The following is a 23,239-nucleotide window of genomic DNA, read 5'->3' as shown; positions in this document are numbered from 1 at the left end:
CTCCCCCCCCCCCCCATTAAAAGTGACGACTTTCACCTGAAAGCAACATCATGAGTAAAAAAAGTGAAACATGATCCCATTTTGTTTAAGTCGTTACTTTATTTATACAAAATTGAGATGACGCCGTTGAAACAAATACATCCGTCCATCAATAAATAAAAAAAAAAAAGAGAGGGAGTGACATCACAGTCCAGTTAAAGAAGTGATCGTGCTACTTTAAATTAATGGAAACCAACACCTTCGACGTGCCGGTCGACACTCTTGAGCAGAGAACTGATATATTTCGATTGATGGATGAGCAAAAGGTCGAAGGTCAACAAAAAGGTTTAACCTGATGGGAGCTCAGTAAAGGGTACAGTGGACATCAAAGGTTCTGCCAGTCGATGGAGAGAAGAGTCTGATTGGCTTCCTGGGCGTGACCTATGACCTCCACGATGGCGTGCTGACACCACAGGCGCTCGATCTTCAGGTAGCGCTCCGGACACAAGCGCAGCGGGTTTCCTCGCCTGAAAGCAACGGCGGCGTCAACGGGAGTCGTGACTTTACGTCGTGACCTCATGACCTCAGATATGAAACACTTACTTGAGACCCTGGTCCGTCTCGCCGTAGTCGTCCAGATACGGAGGCGGGTAGAAGCAGCCTTTCGTCTTCCCGGCCACGAACAGAACCTGACTCTCCCGGACCCTGTTGTCAGACGCATGATGAAGCAACAGTTTCTCTCTGAATACAGTTTTTAATCGCAGGTTACGTTCTGTAACGCATTAAATTAAATCTGCAAAATGGTGAGCGTTCACGCTTTGTCATCCCTTTCACTTTCTTTATATTTGCACTTTCTTTATATTTGCACTTTATCATCCCTTTCACTTTCTTTATATTTGCACTCTCTTTATATTTGCACTTTATCATCCCATTCACTTTCTTTATATTTGCACTTTATCTTCCCCTGTGTTTTTTCTTTATATTTGCACTTTCTTTATATTTGCACTTTATCATCCCCTGCACTTTTTTCTTTTTATTTGCACTTTATCATCCCCTGCACTTTTTTCTTTTTATTTGCACTTTATCATCCCCTGCACTTTTTTCTTTTTATTTGCACTTTATCATCCCCTGCACTTTTTTCTTTTTATTTGCACTTTATCATCCCTTGCACTCTTTATATTTGCACTTTATCATCCCCTGCACTCTTTATATTTGCACTTTATCATCCCCTGCACTCTCTTTATATTTGCACTTTATCATCCCATGCACTTTTATATTTGCACTTTATCATCCCATGCACTTTCTTTATATTTGCACTTTATCATCCCATGCACTTTCTTTATATTTGCACTTTATCATCCCATGCACTTTCTTCAATTTGCACTTTATCATCCCCTGCACTCTCTTTATATTTGCACTTTATCATCCCATGCACTTTCTTTATATTTGCACTTTATCATCCCTTGCACTCTCTTTATATTTGCACTTTATCATCCCCTGCACTCTCTTTATATTTGCACTTTATCATCCCCTGCACTCTCTTTATATTTGCACTTTATCATCCCTTGCACTTTCTTTATATTTGCACTTTGACATCCCTTGCACTTTCTTTATATTTGCACTTTGACATCCCTTGCACTTTCTTTATATTTGCACTTTGACATCCCTTGCACTTTCTTTATATTTGCACTTTGTCATCCCCTGAACTTTGTTCTTTATATTTGCACTTTGACATCCCCTGAACCTTGTTCTTTATATTTGCACTTTGACATCCCTTGCACTTTCTTTATATTTGCACTTTGACATCCCTTGCACTTTCTTTATATTTGCACTTTGTCATCCCCTGAACTTTGTTCTTTATATTTGCACTTTGACATCCCTTGCACTTTCTTTATTTTGCACTTTATCATCCCCTGCACTTTGTTCTTTACATTTGCACTTTATCATCCCTTGCACTTAAATATATATATTATATATACTAAATAATGTATTTAATATGCAGTAAAAAAGTGCAATCCTGACCACTGTAGTGTGTTTTCGCGAGCGTTACCTGAGAAAGAGTCCCAGGCCGGCACCACAGGTGAGAGCGTGGGCCGTACATGCGCCGACGTCTTCGCCGTCGACCTCCGTCTGACAGCAGTAGCTCTGCGAGCACAACATGGAGCCGCACACCAGGCAGAGCGTGGGCGCCCTGGACTTGTCTCCTCCGGACCGCGGACACCTGCAACACACCTTTAGTACCGACCACACCTTAAGGGGTCTCGGGTCCGTGTGTCGCTCCTACGTGAAGCTGGACGCCTGGTTGATGAGGACACTGTAGTCCTCTGGCAGCCTGATGAGCGCGTTCGACACCCGTGGAAACCGGACCTTGACTCCAGAACCCCGCAGAACCCGAGAGACGCCTGGATGACGGCACCACCTACGGATGAAGACACACAGTGAGTTGGTATAAAGGTGCCACCAGACAATACCATGAGATATACTCGTGTCGTCACCTGATGACGAGAGGCTCCAGAAGGTTCTGATGGTTGTGGACCAGCATCAGCAGGTTCGAAGGCAGACTCAGATACGAACACAGAGCGTCCCACTGGCACGTCTCTGTAGCTACAACGTGCACGTGGAGGTTTTAGTGTGTTGTGTCCGGAGCGACGTGACATTTTGTCGTTCGTACCTAGAAGCTCGCTAGGGGGCGCCGTAGAGTTGAGGTAATGGAAGAAGAGGGCGGCGGCTCGGAGGAACGGCAGCATCGCAGCACGTATGCATCGCCACAGCTGCCAGGACGCCACGTCGGGTAACGTACTGAGGGACATACACAGATGTACACTAGGAGTGTGTAGTTGCAAGAATCTGGAGCTATAATACGTATCACTATACTATATATCGTTATATTGTAGTAACAAGTATATATGTGTAGTATTGTCGAGTATTTGACTCTGGTGTTGTGATAGTGTAGTAACAAGGATATATGTGTAGTATTGTCGAATACTTGACTCTGGTGTTGTGATACTTTAGTAACAAGTATATATGTGTAGTATTGTCCAGTACTTAACTCTTGTGCTTTGATAGTGTAGTAACTAGTATGTAATTGTATTATTGTCCAGTACTTGACTCTTGTGCTTTGATAGTGTAGTAACTAGTATGTAATTGTATTATTGTCCAGTACTTGACTCTGGTGTTGTGATAGTGTAGTAACTAGTATGTAATTGTATTATTGTCCAGTACTTGACTCTTGTGTTTTGATAGTGTAGTAACTAGTATGTATTTGTATTATTGTCCAGTACTTGACTCTGGTGTTTTGATAGTGTAGTAACTAGTATGTATTTGTATTATTGTCCAGTACTTGACTCTGGTGTTTTGATAGTGTAGTAACTAGTATGTATTTGTATTATTGTCCAGTACTTGACTCTTGTGTTTTGATAGTGTAGTAACTAGTATGTATTTGTATTATTGTCCAGTACTTGACTCTGGTGTTGCAGACTTTAAAGACCACATGACTCTTGACGAAGTTGTAACCACGTCCAAACATCAACTTTAAAAAATGTATCCTCTCGTCCTCGGTCATCGTTGGGATCTAACTCGATTTCATTGTTCCTTAAAGCTGCGATGGACGTAATGACTGCTGCCATCTAGCGGCCGAAAATGTAATTGCAGCACAAGAATGAACAAACGCTGTGAATATATTCAATTTAATTGTAAAATCTTCTACAGTGTTGTGGAAAAAAATACTGCGATACTGAAGTGAATCAATATTTTCTTGATCCCATAATGTACACGTAAATAAATAAACATCACTGACCAGTCCACGTGTTTCTTCAGAAGGTTGTACAGCTCAGCGACATATCCTTCCTCTTCAGACCCACTGCTTTCCTGATCCATGCACATCTCTTCTACACACACACATACACACACACACACACACACACACAGGTCAGCAGTGTTTTTAATGTGTGTGTGTGTTTCCGTGCGCGTCTTACCGTTGACGGAGGTGAGCAGTATCTGAACCAGGTGAGCGACAGTGACCAGGTGCAGAATGTGTAGTTGAGCCGAGTCGACACAACGACGTCCGGGATCGTCGAGATGGGAAACTGCATTGTACGACAACACAGTGTACACCTTTGCACCCACACACAGATAGGTACACACACATTAACTAACGAGAAACACGCATGGATCGAGGAGAAAGTACCAGAACTCACCAGCAGGTGAAACATGTCGGCGTCCAGGATACTCGGAGCGTCGACCTGCGAGTCGTGGACTAGAACTGATGCAGACGTTCAGTTAGTTGACATTTGGAGACACACATCCCAGTACACACAAGTGTGTTTGTGTGTGTGTGAGGGTGTGTGTGTGTGTACCTGAGAACAGTGTGCTGAAGTGTGTGCAGACGACAAGCGGACAATTGATCCAGCATGAAGAACTTATTCTGGCGATGGATCTTAAACAGTCGTCCTGAAATGTAAACACAGTTTCTGAGCTTAGACTGGTGAGCGTGAAACTCAACACTGACACGGGTCAAACCAAATAATACTGAGACACGGGTCCAACCAAATAATACTGAGACACGGGTCCAACCAAATAATACTGAGACACGGGTCAAACCAAATAATACTGAGACACGGGTCAAACCAAATAATAGTGAGACGCAGGTCCAACCAAATAATACTGAGACACGGGTCAAACCAAATAATACTGAGACACGGGTCAAACCAAATAATACTGAGACACGGGTCCAACCAAATAATAGTGAGACACGGGTCCAACCAAATAATAGTGAGACCCGGGTCAATAATCGTTCATCCCTACTCGATATTAGTATTTCTGTTGGTTGTGTCAGGATATATGAATCAGACTTTTATTTACTTCTAAGTAAATTATTTTTAAAAGCTCACAGATACAATTAAAATTATTAATATTTCACTTCTAGTAAAAAAACATGCAATATCTCGCCATCCTTTTTTTGTGAGATCACACAATATAATTTTTTGCAAGATCAATTTAAATCCTATTTATTGGTGACAACTAATGAACTAATGAATGATAAAAAGATTAACAAACGAGCATTTAAAACATTTCATTTCAGGGAATCACTGTGATAATGAATACAGTTGTGCCGATGCTTTTCATTTGAAGCGCCGAAAGTTTATTTCCTCCTTCTTCTTAACGGCGGTTGTGGAATTTATTGCACAGTTTAGCGGGAACTTTGTAACTTTGTTTGCTCGCTGATGTTTCTGTCTGAGTAAAGATGCTGAACTGACAGATAGACCCGCCTTATGTTGCTTCTGATTGGTCAATATTGCGTGGTGGCTTCAGTGATTGGCTAGATTTAAATGAACAATGTTTAATGTGTAGTGTGGTGTGAGAATGGTTCAAATTGTGTTTCTGTCACTCAAACCGTGAGACTTGGTATTGCTTGAATACTTTTGAGTGATCTCATAATGTTTTGTTTTTCTTCTTCCGTGTCCCCTCAGGGGCTCCGTAGTAGTCAATGGTATGAAAGAGGAAAATAAAAAGGCCCTCAAAGTGGATTTTAATTTATCCTGAATATGTAACATGGACTAAAACCACACACAGTTTGCTCTGCTGGTCATAAAGGAAGGAAAATATCATCTAAATAGTATTTGTATCAAGAGTGTTATTACTCATCTTACCTGTCTGCATGATAAACTGCCAAAGAGAGACTTCTCTTCATCGCGCAGGAGGTGTTCTGGAGGACACACAACATCAGAGTGTGTCTTACATGGAGAAGTGAGTGTGTGAGTGTGTGTGTGTGAGAGTGTGTGTGTGAGTGTGTGTACCTATAGCTTGGATGGTGAACGCACAGGTGGACCAGCTCAGCACTGGAACTCGAGAATCGGCCTCGTTGGGGTTGGCCTTGAGCGCCACCTTGTAGATGGACAAGCTGAAGGTCTTGATCATCTCTGTGATGCTGCTGGAGAAACAGCTCCTAAGAAAGGCAACGACGACATCATCAGCCGAGAGGGTCACGCGACGGCCTCGAGGACCAGAAGGACGGACTCACTGTGGATCCAAGTTGAAGCTCAGGCCGGCGAGGTGTTGAGGCTCCTCCCCCTCAGCGACGCCTGTCAATCATCGGCACATTTATAACATGAAATCAGTGACGACAAACAGAGACAATAGATCGGGGGGACAAACCTTCTGAAATGTTTTTGTTGGCGTGAAGAAGTTCTATTTGCTGCTTGGTGGCGGTCAGCCATTGACCCAGACTCGCGTGGTCACGCCTGACACAATAAAAGACAGCTGTGAGTATTTAAGGGTCGTCTGGTTGTGGGGGTCTGCGACCTTGAGTGGCTCAGTGTCGGTCAAAGACACTTAACTTTTCTTTTTTAAACCTTCAATTGAGTTAAATGTTTTAAAATATTTGGTGAGAACGAGACATTAAAGGAACATGATCAAAATATCATCCAAAAACAGGGAACAGGTCTGACGTGCTCAAAGTACACCAGTGTGTTGAACACATGGTCCAGCATTCTCCAGAATTTACTTGGAAACACTGTTATTCTTCTGATATCCAAGGTGAAGGTTTAAAGTTTCCAATATTAGTTAGAGACGATTTAGTTTAGGCCAAACTGGTCCGTGGTCCTATTTTTGTCTCTCTCAGGGTAACATTCAAAACAGATCTATTTGATAATTTATCTAATTTATCTTTATCTATATAAGTACGTCATTATTATTATTTATAAATATCTCTCTCAGACCAGGGTCACAAAGAGCTTTAACGATCAAAAACAATACACAGTTAAAAGTATATACTTTAAAAGATCAAGACAACATAGAGACAAATACAGCAGCAACAAGAAAGTTAAGAAAAAGCACGAATAAAAAGGTCTTTAAGATGTTTCTTGATAAGAGTCAGTAGATCATGAAACGTATTTATTTTCCTACATCCAACCATCTTGTCTTCATAAAATTTGAAATCCGTGCAGTAAGAGAGGTTTATGTTTTTACATTTGGGTTTGGATGTAATCTTTTAGGTTGAATTCCTGCTCGTCTTCTCAGACATTTGGAAATCCATCCATTAAGTTAATCAAAGGTGGGCGACTAAACTTAATATTTGTTTTACTTTCCGTACACACCTGTGGTCGGCGGTTTGTGGGAAAACTTCAGGGCTCGGTGGCAAAAGTGGAATCACCGTGTTACTCAGACATTCACAGAGTGGACACAGGAACTCTCCGTTCTCCACGTCGTAGCTTGTGTGACCTCGGAGCCGCTGCTGACGCCTCTGCTCCTTCAGCTGGACGGCTTCGAAATGTCTGCGGACGGCCAGACGGGGGGGTCAGAAAACATATGATCTCACGGTTGTGGCGACCGCGTCTCACCTCTGCCAGCAGGCGGCGTGCATGATGTGTCCGCAGCTGGCCGTGTAGATGCCCAGCGACAGGTCGGGGTGCATGAAAATGGGGTTTTGCGTCTCTGAAAACACTCGTGAGAATCACAATTCTATCGCCTCCAGGCACGAGGAGAAAAAAACAACGAGGCCCACCTGCGGTTGGAAAGACACGTCTGCGATCTTTGGAGAAAACCGTAGATCGTTGTACAAATGCTGCCAGAACCATGGCCTTGCCGTCGCCCTTCACTTCCTGTTCCTCTTGGCATAGAATACACGTGAACAGCTGACGAGAGTTGGCTCCGCCCACTCTCCGTGGACCCACACACACTTGAGAGGCTCCGCAGACATCCTGGTCAGAAGTACCTGGTAAACTGTACACGCGTGTCATTCAGAGTTGCTTAAATATAGTGACGGTGAGAGCGAACCTGATCTCCGCGGGAGCCTGGACATCCAGCTGGTCATAGCTCTGCTGGAACAGCTCTTTGTTCTCATCGATGAAATGTTTCTGCATCTCGGACATCTGAGCCATGATCTTCTCTCGACGCAGCCTCGCCATCTCCGCCTTCCTCTTCCTCTCAGCCGAGTCTCGGTCCCGCCCGCCCTGTAGGGTCAGGGTCAGTCGGTCAGAGGATCTCGATCACCTGTCAGTCACCCGTCGAAACCTCACCTCTTCGGCCGTCGATGCGAAAGAGTCGGAGCCAGAAGCAGAGGAGGACGACGAGAAGGAGGAATGTTCCCTCGTCTGTCGGATCTTTGACACCATCTGTGACCCGAGAGAGAAGAAACGTGATTGGACGGATCGTCAGGTGGAGGCGAGGAGTTCAACATGGATAAAATACTTTGGTGCAGGTTTTTCTACTCAACGTCAGATGCTTGAAGATATAAATATCATCACAACATAATAAAACGTTACTTTTAGTTGGATTTGATTATAAAGTTAAGATTTTTAAAAATAAAATTACACATAGAATTAGACAAAAATGGACCAAATTTACAGCAAAACTAGAAAAAAATCCATAAACATTACTTTATTATTTCTATTTTATTTACATTATGTAACCACATCACACACAAAATACCCTGTGTTGATACAATACTGGAAGAAACATCTAATTCTGATGAATCTAATTTGTTCAGGCTTTCAAAAAAATCAAGTGCTGGAAGATAGATAAGATAAGATAAATAGATAGATAAGATAGATAAGATAAGATAAGATAGATAAGATAAATAGATAAGATAAATAGATAGATAAGATGGATAAGATAGATAAGATAAGATAGATAAGATAAATAGATAGATAAGATGGATGAGATAGATAAGATAAGATAGATAAGATAAATAGATAGATAAGATAGATAAGATAAGATAAGATAGGATAGATAAGATAAATATATAGATAAGATGGATAAGATAGATAAGATAGATAAGATAAATAGATAGATAAGATAGATAAGATAGATAAGATAAGATAGATAAAACTAGTGCACGACAGACCAGTCTCAAAAAGAATGTACCTCTGGTGAGTTTGAGTTCCTTGACTTTAAAGCCCATATTTACCTTCAGAATCCATGTGATCATGTCCTTGTGAACCTCCAGATGAGGAGCATTCTGTAAAGTCTCGAGAAGAGCTAGGACGCTTCCCGACGTGCTGGGCGCGTCTCCTGGACCTTCATGAGTTCAAACAAACATGTTACCGTAAACATCTGACGCGTCTATACATCGAGAGCGTCCTCACGGGTGATCTTGCAGGTGTAGTTGAAGGTGACGTCGTCCTCCTCACAGGGACTGGTCTCCAGCTGACGGTCCTCCTCCAGCAGAGCCATCGCCACCAGGTGAAGCACCTGTTGTACAGGAGTGTGATGTCACCTGGTCCCCTAGAGCGCCCCCTCCCTCACAACCCACTCACCCTCTGCAGCATGGACTCCGTCCAACCGCCTCCGCTGGGCTCGACCGCCCACTGGAGTACGGCGCCCTCTACTGCTAGAAGTACGTCACACTGCAGCAGATTGACCAGGCTGGCGAAGAGAGGACACAGCGGGACGGGGGGAGGCGGAGGCAGGGCTGGTGCAGAGAGGAACATTAGACGAGTGAGAGCCAGTGACGACGATGAGAGAAGAGTAACGCACAAGAGAGATGTAAGGGTTAGAAAGGAGAAAGTAGCGAGACCGACGGAACGATGAGACATGAAAGCCGTTAGAAAAAGACAACGGTAAAGATTACATCATCACCTGTGTCTTCTCCAAACTGTCTCCTCATTTTTCTCTGCGACTCTTCGGCCTGTCAAGACAAAGTGAAAACGGGACGCATCAACGTGTGGTTCTGCGACGGATGGAACTAGAACCTCAATGTACACTCTTTTACAACAGCATTTTTTTATGGACTTTATGATGAAGACAGGATTGAAAAATGTTTACAGTTCACAATTATAAGTGTCAACTTAACAGGCAGGAAAACTTTAATCGTATTATTGAAACATTTAGTTTGTAAAAATTATAATAATACTCTTTCTATACAGTGCAAGTAAATTAATAAATGTTTGCATGGTTCTCAAGAAAAGGACGTATTCCGAAAATGATTATACTTATCCAATAATGTACGGTAACAACGTTTACTTTAATTGACTTATTATTTATCGATATTTATCCCTTATTTAATAGTTACTTAAATGTCTGTCATTTTGAGTTAAACATTTTGAATTTTGTTTTAATTTCGCAGCTTATTGGAGTTCAAAGAATAATTTTCAAAGAAGATGAAATCAGTTATGCTAAAGGAGGGTGAAGACCATCCCTGTCGGTTTTGAGGTTATATAATGAGGCGAGTTCATACGGTTTGCGTACCTTGGACTGTTCTGCTCGACTGTAGTGATAAAAGTACAAGTTGAACTGTTTAAGCCACTCTGGACGAAGTTCGTACAGGCCTCGCCCCGTCACACCCGGCTTCCTGCGGACGAGAGAGGTCGACCGGTTGGTCATTTGTCAGGAGCGAGGAGGAGATGACGAGATCACCAACAAGGAGGTGAAATGGAAAGTAAGATTAATAAAGGTAAACTGGGGAGGTAGAAAAGGAAAAGTATGGTAGAATGACTTGACAATTGAGGTAAAGTTTAAACAGAAGGATATGGGTAGGTAGAACTTTATTGTTTTTTTTCCCCAATTAGCCACAGCAATACAGCAAATTTTCATAAGAAATAAATAAAAATAAAATAAGAACAAAGAGAAATAAAGAGAAAGAACAAGATGATAAGTCTAAAAAATGTGAGATAGTGACCCTAATAAACACGTACATCCTCTAGACCTGGTGCGTGGAGTTTCCCTGTGGCTACAATCTACACTGTGACAGTTGTAATCGAGTCAAAAGACAAAAACAAGCAATAAAATGAGAGCTTTTTGGTCAAATGATATATGTCCTTTACTTATACATCACTTTTCCAGCACCAAAAGTAAGTAAGTAATTTGTATTTATATAGCGCTTTTCCAGACCAGGGTCACAAAGCTCTTAAACAATCAAAACAATATTCAATAAAGTACATACTTTAAAGATCAAGATAAAACTGATAACACAACAGGAGTTCCAGAAAATCAAGGAAAAGCCTGAACAAATAGAAATCTCTTAAGATGTTTCTTGAAAGACTCAGTAGACTCCATTCCAAAAGTCAACCATTCACACGCACAATCATTCACTGATGAGGCTGTGATGCAGACGACTCTACCGTCTGAGCCATTAAAAAAAAACGAAATAAAAAAGGATAAAAGGGTGTCAGTATTGTATGAACAACAATCAAGTTAGTCAAGTATGTCAGTGTGATGACATCATAACAATAAGTAGAGATCAGAGACAGGCATTCAGGCCAAGTGGAAGACAACAAAAGAAGATTAACCCGTGTGATCAACTTACTTAAACGAAGCCACTGTGTCGATGACACGCTCCAGACCCGTCTCTTTGTTTCCCTGGAGACAACAGACCGTCAGACACAGACGCACACACACAAAAAGACACAATTACACTTACGTTTTCAGGCAGAGCCTTCACCAGCTCGCTGTGGGCCATCGGTCTGATCGAGAGCTGGTGGATGATTTCTCTCCGGACTTCTTCGAAAGGCTCTATCTGTCCGACACCCGCCACATATCGCTCGCCTTCAAAGTCACACACACACACACACACACACACAGGGCATGAGACCCGTGAACACGCAGGACCAGCAGCACAGTGTTTACTGACCGGCGATCATGATGATGAGATGAAGCATCTCCTCGATCAGAGTGTTGTTCTGTTGAACAATGTCCTGAGCCGACCACAGGGAGCAGCAGAGAGTCAGTCCGGGTCAGCACAGATTCAGCCGGGTCGGCAACATCAGACAAACCTTGTTGGACTCCCTGAACCTCTTCCTGCAGTCCGCCGAGCTGAAGATGTGGAAGAGCTCGAACCGGTTCAAGACGATCATAAGGAAGTGGTTGGGATCCATCATAGACGCGCCCGCCTGAAGAAGACGGAAAACGTTATCGTCCCGGTCCAAAAGAAGACCCGTCATTGTCCCGCACTGCTCTCACCTGCATCATGACGATATCTTTGTCGAACATCTCCACTCTGCACTTCACGTTGTGATAGTAGTAGATCTGTAAAAAAAACACAAACTTTTACATGACTTTTACATGTACTCCTGAGTACTCATGAGTAGACCATAGTATTGTCTTTAGACAGTTCTAAAGTCCAGTACCCGAGACCACCAGCTGGTCTATTTGATAATTTACAGTGTATTTAACTACTTGAAGTACTTCTTATTAATGTGTCAAAGATCACTTCCTCAGCTCACCTGGTTGATCAGAGAAAAGCCGTTCCTTCTCCACATCCCAGCATTCACCTGAGCACACAACACCTGGCAACGGAGGGGGAGTTCAATCAAGAGCGGGGGGCTGAGCTCCCCCTAAAAAAACAACAAAAAAACAAGTTATTATTAAACATGTTTAAAGTATGTACAGCATGTCCTTCTTTTTCTGCACATCTAAACCATTGTCATCATAAACTATAAGCAGAAAAACTATTCCTGAGTCGACAAAATTACGAGGTTTATGTTCTTTTATATTGAAGCTTACAATCGGAAAAAATGAAAATAAATAAACATGATGGATCTCTCACCAATGGAAGAAGTTCTGGGAGACGAGAGGTGACCCCACTTTTGCTGAGGAGAGCATGAAGTCCTGAAAAATAGAAAAAAAAGCCAGTCACTTCATTGGATGACGTATTTTTTTGATGTATTGTTTCTCTTTGGGAAACCTTCTCTGTGACCTCATTTAGTTTGTTCTAGAAGAAAATGTTCTTAAGAAGATGCTGAGCGAAAAGTGCTTTAAAAAAAAAAGATTCTCTTTAAAGTTTTGCATCCGATCCAGATGTATATTCCTTGAACTAAAACCTAAAAAAGGCCAACTTCTACTTCTTCCATTTGAAAGTCATTTAAGTTATTTTATTGAGGAGACCTTCAGGGAAGCACATTCTACGTGTGTGTGTGTGTGTGTGTGTGTGTGTGTGTGTGTGTGTGTGTGTGTGTGTGTGTGTGTGTGTGTGTGTGTGTGTGTGTGTGTGTGTGTGTGTGTGTGTGTGTGCGTTTAGTTCCTGCTTGTGTGTACATGTGTGCATGTGTACCTGCCAACAACCTGCACACCGGGAGGTGTATGGACACCCTCTCCTGAGACACCTGGTACCTGAACGTGTCAACGCTGTGACCCGCTACACTCAGGTTGATGGGCTGTTCGCCATCAGAGAGACCGCTCTGACACTGGTGGAGCGTGTTCAGACATTTGGTGTAGGCCTCGATCAGCACGTGTTCCTGCAACGAACCACAAAGACGGTGAGACGTCACGCCGGGCGCGGGGGCGAGTGTCGAGGCGCTTACGTCAGTGGAGCACCACTCCTGGATCATTGAGATGATGTGGGTCAGTTTCATCTGCAGGGTGAACGCCGCCTCCCACTCCGGCTCCATCTCGATGTGCTGACCCACCTGTCTGACCACCGGGTCCATTCCCTGAGGACAGATGGTGCTTCTCTCAAACACTGAAGGTCACCTTGTTGTACCCGTCAGTAAGGTAAGGTAAAACTTTATTGATCCCTCAGGAGGTCTCCTTCGGGAAATTGTTTTTTACCACTAGCCATCAGTTTTCCATAAACAATAAAAAATGATACATAAAAAATAAAATAAGAACAACAACATAAAGAGGAAGAACAAGATGACACAATCTAAGTCTAAAGATAAAGATAAAGAACATAGGTCAAAGAAAAACAACAAAGACAAAGGATACAAAGACTAACATAGAACAGAACATCCAGATACTCTCACTCCACTCCTGCCCCCGAACTCAGAATTGTACAATTTAATATTACGAGGGATGAATGAGTCCCTGAGTCTATTTGTTTTGCACCTGGAAGAAGCATTCGTGCACTCATTCTGCTTCTCTGCTCACTGATGACAGTGCTGAGAGGATGACTGTCATCATCCATGATGGACAGTAGTTTGTTCAATGATCTCCTCTCAGCAACTGTCACCAGTGAGTCCAGCTTCATTCCAACCACAGAACCAGCCCTCCTGATCAACCTGTCCAACCTGTTGACACTCCTCTTGGACACATTTCCACCCCAACACACCACAGCATAGAACATGACACTAGAACATGGAACATAGAACAGTAGACTACCTGCATGCACTTCAGTAGCTCCAGAAATGCATCAAGTCCCTCTAGAAACTTCTGCCTGAGCTGATCGCTCCACTCAGTGGGACAAGTAATGAGGATGTACCTGAGGAGGAACACACAGTCGGTTAGTGACCAGCGAGTATCTTTGTGTGACTCTATGTGTGTGAGGTCCTTACTTGAGGTCTCCGATCAGACTCTGGACTCGCCCAAACTTGAAGGCCTGCTGGGAAGTGTAGCGGTCGAACTGGAAACGTCCTTGAAGGTCGCGGTGACGGAGGTGATCGACAAACGTTCTGATGATGGTGGTCATCAGGTTCTCCTTCACCATCAACATCCTGGCCTGAATTCACAGGGAAAAGTAATTTTCAAATACACACAACACACACACAAAACACAACCTTCTGCCATTCAAGCACACGAACGTCAACTAATGTGAAAACTCAACTGACCCGTTCACATGTTTCAAATGTTGACGTCTTCCTCTCCAATATATTATCTTGATGAGGGACTTACTGCATCTTAAGTTATAACTTTATTTTATTTAGTTCTACCCCGATTTAAATCTCGGCGAACGAGAGGTTACAAGCGAAGTCCATTATGACATAATAAAGAACATCGCTCCTCCTGAAGCAAACCCTGCATCTTCATTTATACAACGAGTCCCTTTGAGTTGGAGACTTCTGGATTGATGACGCGCAGTGACCAACCTGGATGTTTGACCAATCACAGCAGAGTGGGTGTGGTGATGGTGAACAAGATTTAATCCCCAGAAAAATTGTTTTCAGTGGGTGGAGCTTATGATCATTTTCTAAAGTCAATATTTCAATTAAAAGACAGTTTTGTACAAACACACATTGATAATACAATAGAGTCCAAAATCTATTGAAGACGCAAAATGCTAAATATGTAAACATGGGGGGGGGGGGTTCCCAGTGGAGCCACATGGAGCAGCAGCAAAACTATCGCTCCCTTACTTGAACAAAACTTAAGTACTTTGCACACATTTGAACACAGCATAACTGTTCTTTTATCAATAATATATATTGCGAAAACACAAGAAGTAACAGAAGTGCATATTTTAATAAAAAACAATGAAATGGACTAGATTATGAAGAAGTGAAGCAGGTTTTTGAGTTCATATATTTGCTAATTATTTGCTGCTGCTCCATCACAACTGATCACATAAAGCATTAGTAACGGGCGTTGGACAATTTTGGCTGAAAATATTTTAGGAAATCTCAAATATCTGCCGCATGTGACCAAAATCCAAATGGTTGGGGCGCCTCTACTAAAGTCTTCTCGTGCATTTCTTAATACATATCTGATGAAAATCAAAGGTTTTCTTCTGTATATGGAGTCAAAGAAAGTATAGTCAACTCAAGGTGAGCGAGCAGGCGATCTCACAGAAGGTGAACCACAGAGATGAGGTGCAGAAAGACTCACCATTGTGGGGACGGTAAACAGTTGGACGGACAGAGACGTCACAGATACGACCCTCTCGTGGTCGTCCTCCATAAAGTCGGTCTGCAGACGTCTGTAGTTCTACAAAAGATGAAACCTCAGGTCAGATGAAGCTCCGTGACTCGCTTCGACCTCCTCTCGTGCGTCTTACTTTGGCAAAGCGGACCGCAAATATCTTCTTGTACTTGAGGTCCATGAGAAGACTGTTCATGAGCAGCTGGTGGTAGATGTTCCGAGCTCCTGAGCGAGACGAGAGACACACACGTCACGTCTCATGTTGACCCACAATCCACTGCTGCGACTCACCTTTCCACATCTTTGAGTCGTTGAGCATCAGTCGGTCCACCAGAGACGAGTTCTCTCCTTCAGGACCGTCCTGAAGACCCACCTGGCACAGAACCTGACGTAGCCCATCTGTAAGACACCGGACGGGTTCAGCCGGGTCATCAGACACGTTATATCTGTGTTGAGTGAGACATACCGGAGTACTGGATGATCTGACCCAACCAATTCAGAACCTTCAGGGCAAAACACTGATGAGCAACGACGGACGAGTGCATGACCTGGACTCTCAGGGGTTTGGACTGTCGGCCGGTGTTCCTCTAAACAGGGGCAAAGGTCACAGGTTAGGAAACATGGCTGGTGCAACAATAATTGAAAGTTTCAAGGTCAAACACTCACCACAATGATGGATTTGGACTGATCACATGACGCAAAGTCGCCGTAACGAACCGACTTCCTGCCCTGAAGACACAACAACAACAAAATGTTGAGATACAACAGTAAAGGGTAAGTATTGTGAGATATGTCACTGAAGACACTGGAGATTAAATCATGTTGACTATAACCAAACCCACTCTGCTGTGATTGGTTAAACATGGAGGTTTGTCACCACGCGTTATTAATCCAATAAGTCTCCACCTCCAAGGGACTCATTGTATAAGCAAAGCAGCTGGCTGGAGGAGGACTGAAGCCATTATTACGTCATAATGGACTTCGCTCTCGTAGCCTCTTGTTCGTCGAGATTTCAGACGTTATGATGAGAGACTTACTGCATCTTGGAGAGGAAGACTTCAACATTTAGTCAGGAGAGTTGAAGTTTTCACGTAAATTGACCTTTCAATTAAGAAGTTTAATGTTGTTTTTTAACTGAAGCATTAACTTTAAATAATCGAATAACTCCTTCCTAATATTTTCAAAGGATATAACACTGGGGGTGTGTATTAGCAGGAATATGCTGATACGATACGCATCACGATACAGGTTGAATGATATATTGTGATAGTGTAGTAACAAGGATATATGTCTAGTATTGTCGAGTACTTGACTCTGGTGTTGTAGTATTTACAGACCACATGACTCTTAACGAAGTTGTAACTGCTTTCATTTGTTTTCAAAACAAAATATGTCCAAACATCAGCTTTAAAAGCTGCTGGACTCACTGTATCCTCTCATCCTCAGTCACAACTGCTTTTAATTGTTTTCAAACCCAAATATGTCCAAACATCAGCTTTAAAAGCTGCTGGACTCACTGTATCCTCTCGTCTTCATTAGTAACTGCTTTCATTTGTTCTCAAACCAAAATATGTCCAAACATCAGCTTTTAAAGCTGCTGGACTGTATCCTCTCATCCTTAGTCATCACTGTGATCTGTGCGGATTTCACAGTTACTTTGGTGTATTTGCAACACAATGATATAACAAACTCAGTGAATATTTGAATGTGAATTTAAATAAAGTGCTGTATCAATATTTTCTTCACACCCAAAGAGTTTTTCACCCCCACTGGGACAGTGCTTGGCTGCCTTAAACTTCACTGTGAACATGTGAACATACAACATACGTGTTTACTCACATCTCGGTCGACTGTGGTGGCGAAACTGACGGCTTGTTTCTGGCTGCAGTTTACGGCTTTCTGCAGCGTGTAGATGACCTGCTCGTAGGTGTGAACCTCGTCGTTGAACAACATGCAGAAGTAAGTGTCGCCCTTGTCCCTGCAACGAATACACACAATACTTCTTATAAATCTTAATTCTTGCTTTTGTTTGTGCTGGTGTCGTAACATACGGAGGCTCCAGTCCGGCTGGAAGTTCCTCTTCTTTGTTGCAGGTCAAGAGGTCGACTGCATATTTCAGAAGGATGGAGAAGATGTTGGTGCTTCTAGAAAGCAGGTCCGCGGACAGCAACGAAGTCGGGTCCTACAGCACACAGGGAGCATGTCAGAGAAAAGGTTTGGAAAACACTCACAGTCATCTATAGGCAGTTACTGTTTTGCAGAAGTCCTCTTTTATTTTAATTTAATGTTTTTTAAATAATTAAATTTATTTCCTCATTAAGATTTGTTTCTCATATAATTTATATTTTTTAGATATTATTCATCTATATTATTATTAGTTATTATATATTCTGTATTATGCTAATTTATTAATATTTATAATTCATATCATTTATATATTTTATAGTATCCATCTATATTTTTATTAGTTATTATATATATTATACTAATTATATCAATATTTATAATTCAAATAATTACATTTTTGGATAGTATCTATATTATTATTAGTTATTATATAAACTGTATTATACTAATTATATTAATATGTATAATTCATAAAAAAATACATTTTTTGATATTATCTAAGTATATTATTATTATATATACTGTATTATACTAATTATATTAATATGTATAATTTATATTTTAGAAATTATCTATCTATATTATTATCAGTTATTATATATACTGTATTATACTAATTATATTATATTTATAATTCATATCATTTATATTTAAAAAAAATTATCTATCTATATTATTATCAGTTATTGCATATATTATACTAATTATATCAATATTTATTCTTCATATAATGTACTCATGCTAAATATATGTACAATTTGGGTTTCTATTAAGACTTTTCATGTGTCGGTCCTTGAGATCTTGTCGTTTATAGCAATATTGCCTCTAATCTCGCGAGAACCCACAAGATCTCAAGGAATAAAAAACAACTTAAATAGAACCTTAACTGTTCACATTAAGCATGAAGTCAGATGAGAGAGTCCAACACTGTGTGAACGTTCTCTAGACAAACTCCATCGAAGCAGCGTCTAGTCTTGGTTTTTTTTGTCTTGCGGTTTCGTCCTTCGATATTGAGATTTTCACGAGATCCGGGCGAGTCTCACCTCCTCCCTGCAGGCGCTCTTGTTGCTCGGCGTGTGTTTCTGACAGTAAGGACTTTTCTTCCAGGCCTCGGTGTCTCCGCAGTCACAGAACCCTCCTCCGGCCGACGTGGTCATCTGGAGGAATCCAACAAGTCAGAGTGAGCCTGAGAAACTGTGGAGCTCCATCCCAGTCTCGTGTACGAACCCTGTATCGATGGTCTTTGTGGGTGCTGCCGAGGAAACACCTCATGCACAGAACACACGTGGGGTCGGACGCACACTCCCTGAAATCACAGATGAACAATTTCATTAAACGTTATTTAAAACCATCCTCGTCCGGCTCAGTTCGTTCTATATGAAAGTAAGTCGTAATTTAACGTTTAAACTTTCTAATGATTTCCTTTAAATGTTGAGTCAAGTTGGTTTTATTTCATTATTGAATTCAATAAATTCTTAATTGAAAGTTTTTCTCTGTTCGTTTGTGTTCTTTTGTTATCATCTATTATTGTATTACACTATGAGATTTAATCTAAAAAGGCTACTAGTTAAAAACATATTGAATTTAGAAATTTGTTTAAAAATGATTGCAATTAGTTCTCCCCGTGTGGCGTGGGTTTACTCTGGACACTCTGGTTTCCTCCCACAGTCCAAAAACATACAGAGGTTGTTGAGAACTTTGGGAAATTGTCCGTAGGTATGAGTGTGTGTGTGTGAATGGTTGTGTGTTCTTGTGTGTCCTGAGACAGACTGACGTCCTGTCCAGGGTGTCCCCTGCCTCTCGCCCTGTGATACTGGGATAGACTCCAGTCTCCCTGTGACCCCCATAAGGGATAAAGCGGTAGAAAATGAATGAATGACTGCAATTAGAATATCAAACATTAATTTTGAAAATATATTTAAAATAAATTAATTCAATTACTTTAAAAAAATACATTTAACTTTCCAATATAGAAATTATTGAATAATATATATTTAAAAAAGATTCAATGCCTAAAAAAAGAACAAGAATAAAATTAAATAAAATCCAAATGTCAAAGTTTGAAGTGTTTAATTATTATCAATCACCGATTAACTACCATAAGGTAAGGTAAGGTAAGGTAGAACTTTATTGATTATTGAAATTGTTTTTTCCCCATTTAGCCACAGCAATACAGCAATTTCTTTTTTCTTTCATAAAAAATAAAAAATAAATCAAAATAAAATAAGAACAAAAACAAGAGAAAGAACAAGATGATACAATCTAAGTCTAAAGATAAAGATAAAGAACATAGATCAAATAAAAATAACAAAGACAAAACTATCTTGTCCAAACCCTTAAGTAAAGTAAATAAAATCAAGTTCTGGTTTGTACTTCCTTAAGTGGTCTATGGCTACATTTACAGAGCAGCAAATAGACTGAAGGCCCAAAAGATAAAGTATAGTATAGATAAGTAAACATCATAAAACTGTCTTTACACAGCAGCAGAGAAGTGAGTGACCATCAGTTGACGTTAGAATGTTTTTTTTCTACCAAGAATTTTCTCCGTTGATCGACACAATCCGTCAAACTGAGCCTGAGAGACCTGGGTGTTGTATTTGATAAAGACATGCATCTAATTCAACACTGAAGAAAACTGACCACAAACTGTTTCCTTCAACTGAGAAAAATCTCGGAACATGATCTGGATCTTATGATCCATGCGTTTGTTTCTTCTTGTCTGGACTATTGTAACAGTTTATTTTCATGTCTTAACAAGAAGGATCTTCTCGCCTGCAGTTCATACAAAACTCTGCAGCGAGAATTCACATTTCTCCGATCCTTAAAACTCTTCACTGGCTTCCAGTTTCTTTCAGGATCAACTTTAAAATTCTGGTTCTTACTTTCAGATCTATTCATGGTCAGACTCCTCCTTACATCACTGATCTGATCCAGCCTTACACCCCAGCTCGGGCTCTGAGGTCTGTGGATCAGAATCTACTTATGGTTCCACGCACACGGCTCAGGACCAGAGGAGATAAATCCTTCCAGACTGTTGCTCCTAAGCTTTGGATCGATCTTCCTCTCTTTGCGCTTGATGGATCTACTGACTCCTTTAAGAAACATCTTAAGACGTTTTTATTTTTTATATCAGGCTTTTCCTTGATTCTCTGGAACTCCTGTTGTGTTATCAGTTTCATCTTGATCTTTAAAGTATATACTTTATTGAATATTGTTTTGATTATTTAAGCGCTTTGTGACCCTGGTCTGGAAAAGCGCTATATAAATAAAAATGACTTACTTACTTACAATAGAATGAGCATCTTTTCCTGTATTGAAGCGAACGGAACCGTAGAATATTTGTGTCATGAACACGATACCGATCAGCTGACGAAGCACCGACATGCTGCGTAAACACAAGCGAGGGTGTGTCGTGTACCTGCAGGAGTAGGTCGGTTCGCCCATCTTGAAAACATGTCCACACAGAGGCGAGGGCTGGTTGTTCTCCTGCAGTCTGGTCAGAGCTCCCGAGGGTTCCTCTCCCAGCAGGAGCCACTCCAGGGGGGCCAGGAGAAGGAGTTGACAGGCCAGCTCCTCCCTCTGCTCCTCTCGGGCGATGGAGCCGCTCGGGCCCATGCACAGGATTTTGGGGACATAGATGGAGAAGTGTTGGTACAACTCCTGCTTGAGATCCACAGCTGCCGCCAACCGCTGGAGAGAGAGTCAGAGGGTGGGATCAACAAAGATGGATGACTATGATGGTCCTTTCAAAGTGGACCAGCCGCCCTGTTTCAAGAGCCAGAACCAGCAGAGCCCACTTTTCTACCAGACTTTCAATGGCATTGGTGTCGTATTAATGGACATTAACAGTCCAGTGACAACATGATTCATCTTTATTTGGCTTATAAACTTCGCTTCCAGGTCAAGCCAACTTGTGACCTTTCTGTGTGGAGTTAGTATGTTCTCTCCAGTGTTGCATGGGTTTACTCCGGGAACTCCGGTTTCCTCCCACAGTCCAAAAACATAGAGAGACAGAGGTTAATTGAGAATTTTAGGGAAATGATCCATAGGTACGAGTGTGTGTGTGAATGGTTGTGTGTCTTTGTGTGTCCTGCGACAGACTGGCATCCTGTCCAGGGTGTCCCCTGCCTCTCGCCCTATGATACTGGGATAGGCTCCAGTCTCCCTGTGACACCGGTAAGGGATAACGCGGTAGAAAACTAATGAATGAACATCTACTTTGGTTGGTTTAGGATATTGTTTTTGTTTATTTTTATTAAGACCATGTTTTTCTCTAAAATGTTGTCGTTTTGATAAAAGAATTAAAAGGCAAATTAATTTTACTACTTCTACTGTAGTTTGTGACATTTTTTTTTTATTCTGACATCATCAGTTTTGATCTCCAGCACAATGTTGACATGACGATGTGATGATGCTGCAACTAACAAACTTAACACCGAGTTCAAAGTATTATAAGGAACGTGCTTTAAATGTAGAACAATAACAGTTTGAAAAATGACATCACGAGTGCAAATATGCTACTGGGTGGAATATATCGCTCTGTAACTTAAATACTGTTAAATACATTGAATTATTTATGTTATGTTTTTATTATTTTATGTTGCCTCCTCAACAGATGATTCTATGTGTAAAAGTTTATACGACACACTATCTAGGCACTCGATATTGATATTAACTCTATAAAATGTTTAAGACAGACATTAAAAGTTATCGTTCGCTAAGAAGCATCTTAAGAAGAGACTGACATTCGTAACCATTGGTAACTTGTTACGTCGCTACATGTTTTAAACTGGGTCATGAGGTTCGACACAACCACTGGCGCATGCGTGCACGGGTCTCGTTCTTAAGTTCTGAACCCCCATAAAAACCCACGGGACCGAGTCGGTTGAGTTCGGGACCCGCGTCCAGCTGATAATGACGTCACTCGCCTAACCCTCGAGACGGAGTGGATCCAGCGCGTTAACCGCGTAAACACGGCGCTACAGACGCTCCGGAACGTTGACATTCACGCCCGTCGTGCGGGCGACGTTCCGGGATCGAACACGCACTCACCGTCGCCGTGTCTTTGGCGGAGAAGTGCACGAACTCCTCACACAGGACCAAACCTTTATCCTTTTCTGGCTCGACCGCCGCCATTTTTGATTTTCTCTCTAATCGAAGAAGAATCCGGAAGCGGAAATAGTACTCAGCTGAGCGACTGTACGGAGGGCGTCGCAGTAAAAATGCCTCGACGAGGCGAGGTTTTTGTAAACATGCTGACATCACCCTCTTTAAATAAAAGAGAACATATCTTATATAATTAAACCATAAAGCGTTAAAAAAAAGAAATGAAAAAAGAACGTGTTCTGCAATGTCATAGAACTCTGGCTAAGTGAGCGGATATAAACAAAATATTGATCATATATCCTTACTTTGAACAACTGTCACTCTTCTATAGACTCCTAATTTTTGGATTAAAGTAAAAATTAAATAAAAGAATATAATCAAAGTTGATTTAGTTCATCTTGTTCATTATATTGAGTTTTAAATTTTATCATCATAGCATATAGTTCTTTTTGGTAGGATTATCTTGTTCTTATTCTGTTTTTCTTAAGGTAGTTCTACGACTTTAGAGTAGAACTCAAGTGTG

General features: G+C 41.4%; 1 protein-coding gene across 1 annotated transcript; it reads right to left on the bottom strand.

Moving 5' to 3' along the window:
* Nucleotides 1-85: 85 nt before the first annotated feature.
* ubr2 (ubiquitin protein ligase E3 component n-recognin 2) lies at nt 86-22,772 on the bottom strand. Its single transcript, XM_087802862.1, has 46 exons — nt 22,663-22,772; nt 21,029-21,300; nt 18,838-18,916; nt 18,654-18,767; nt 17,535-17,665; nt 17,323-17,461; nt 16,150-16,212; nt 15,950-16,070; nt 15,775-15,882; nt 15,620-15,708; nt 15,451-15,549; nt 14,184-14,347; nt 14,011-14,110; nt 13,215-13,343; nt 12,965-13,148; nt 12,461-12,522; nt 12,138-12,248; nt 11,875-11,940; nt 11,688-11,804; nt 11,546-11,609; nt 11,336-11,460; nt 11,222-11,274; nt 10,165-10,267; nt 9,556-9,604; nt 9,234-9,388; nt 9,063-9,168; nt 8,885-8,994; nt 7,995-8,090; nt 7,753-7,928; nt 7,481-7,698; nt 7,317-7,410; nt 7,074-7,250; nt 6,133-6,218; nt 5,999-6,059; nt 5,775-5,923; nt 5,628-5,683; nt 4,335-4,428; nt 4,176-4,240; nt 3,954-4,092; nt 3,776-3,866; nt 2,651-2,778; nt 2,475-2,583; nt 2,264-2,398; nt 2,030-2,200; nt 583-684; nt 86-506 (listed from the first exon to the last, which is right to left on the bottom strand). The coding sequence occupies exons 1-46, from the start codon at nt 22,744-22,746 to the stop codon at nt 365-367; spliced, it is 5,286 nt and encodes a 1,761-aa protein (XP_087658988.1). The 5' UTR covers nt 22,747-22,772; the 3' UTR covers nt 86-364.
* Nucleotides 22,773-23,239: the final 467 nt, after the last annotated feature.

The sequence above is a fragment of the Callionymus lyra genome, chromosome 11 (assembly GCF_982586985.1).
Source record: "Callionymus lyra chromosome 11, fCalLyr1.hap1.1, whole genome shotgun sequence".
In the NCBI taxonomy this organism is placed as follows: domain Eukaryota; kingdom Metazoa; phylum Chordata; class Actinopteri; order Syngnathiformes; family Callionymidae; genus Callionymus; species Callionymus lyra.
The sequence above is the reverse complement of the archived record's forward strand: the minus strand, read 5'-3'. Positions and strand labels throughout refer to the sequence as shown.

Coding starts and splice junctions, on each gene's coding strand:
- ubr2 (XM_087802862.1), bottom strand. CDS start 22,746: ATGGCGGCGGTCGAGCCAGAAAAGGATAAAGGTTTGGTCCTGTGTGAG. Junction 17,462..17,534: donor CCAGCCGGACTGGAGCCTCC/GTATGTTACGAC, acceptor TATTCGTTGCAG/GGACAAGGGCGACACTTACT. Junction 6,060..6,132: donor CAACAAAAACATTTCAGAAG/GTTTGTCCCCCC, acceptor GATGATTGACAG/GCGTCGCTGAGGGGGAGGAG.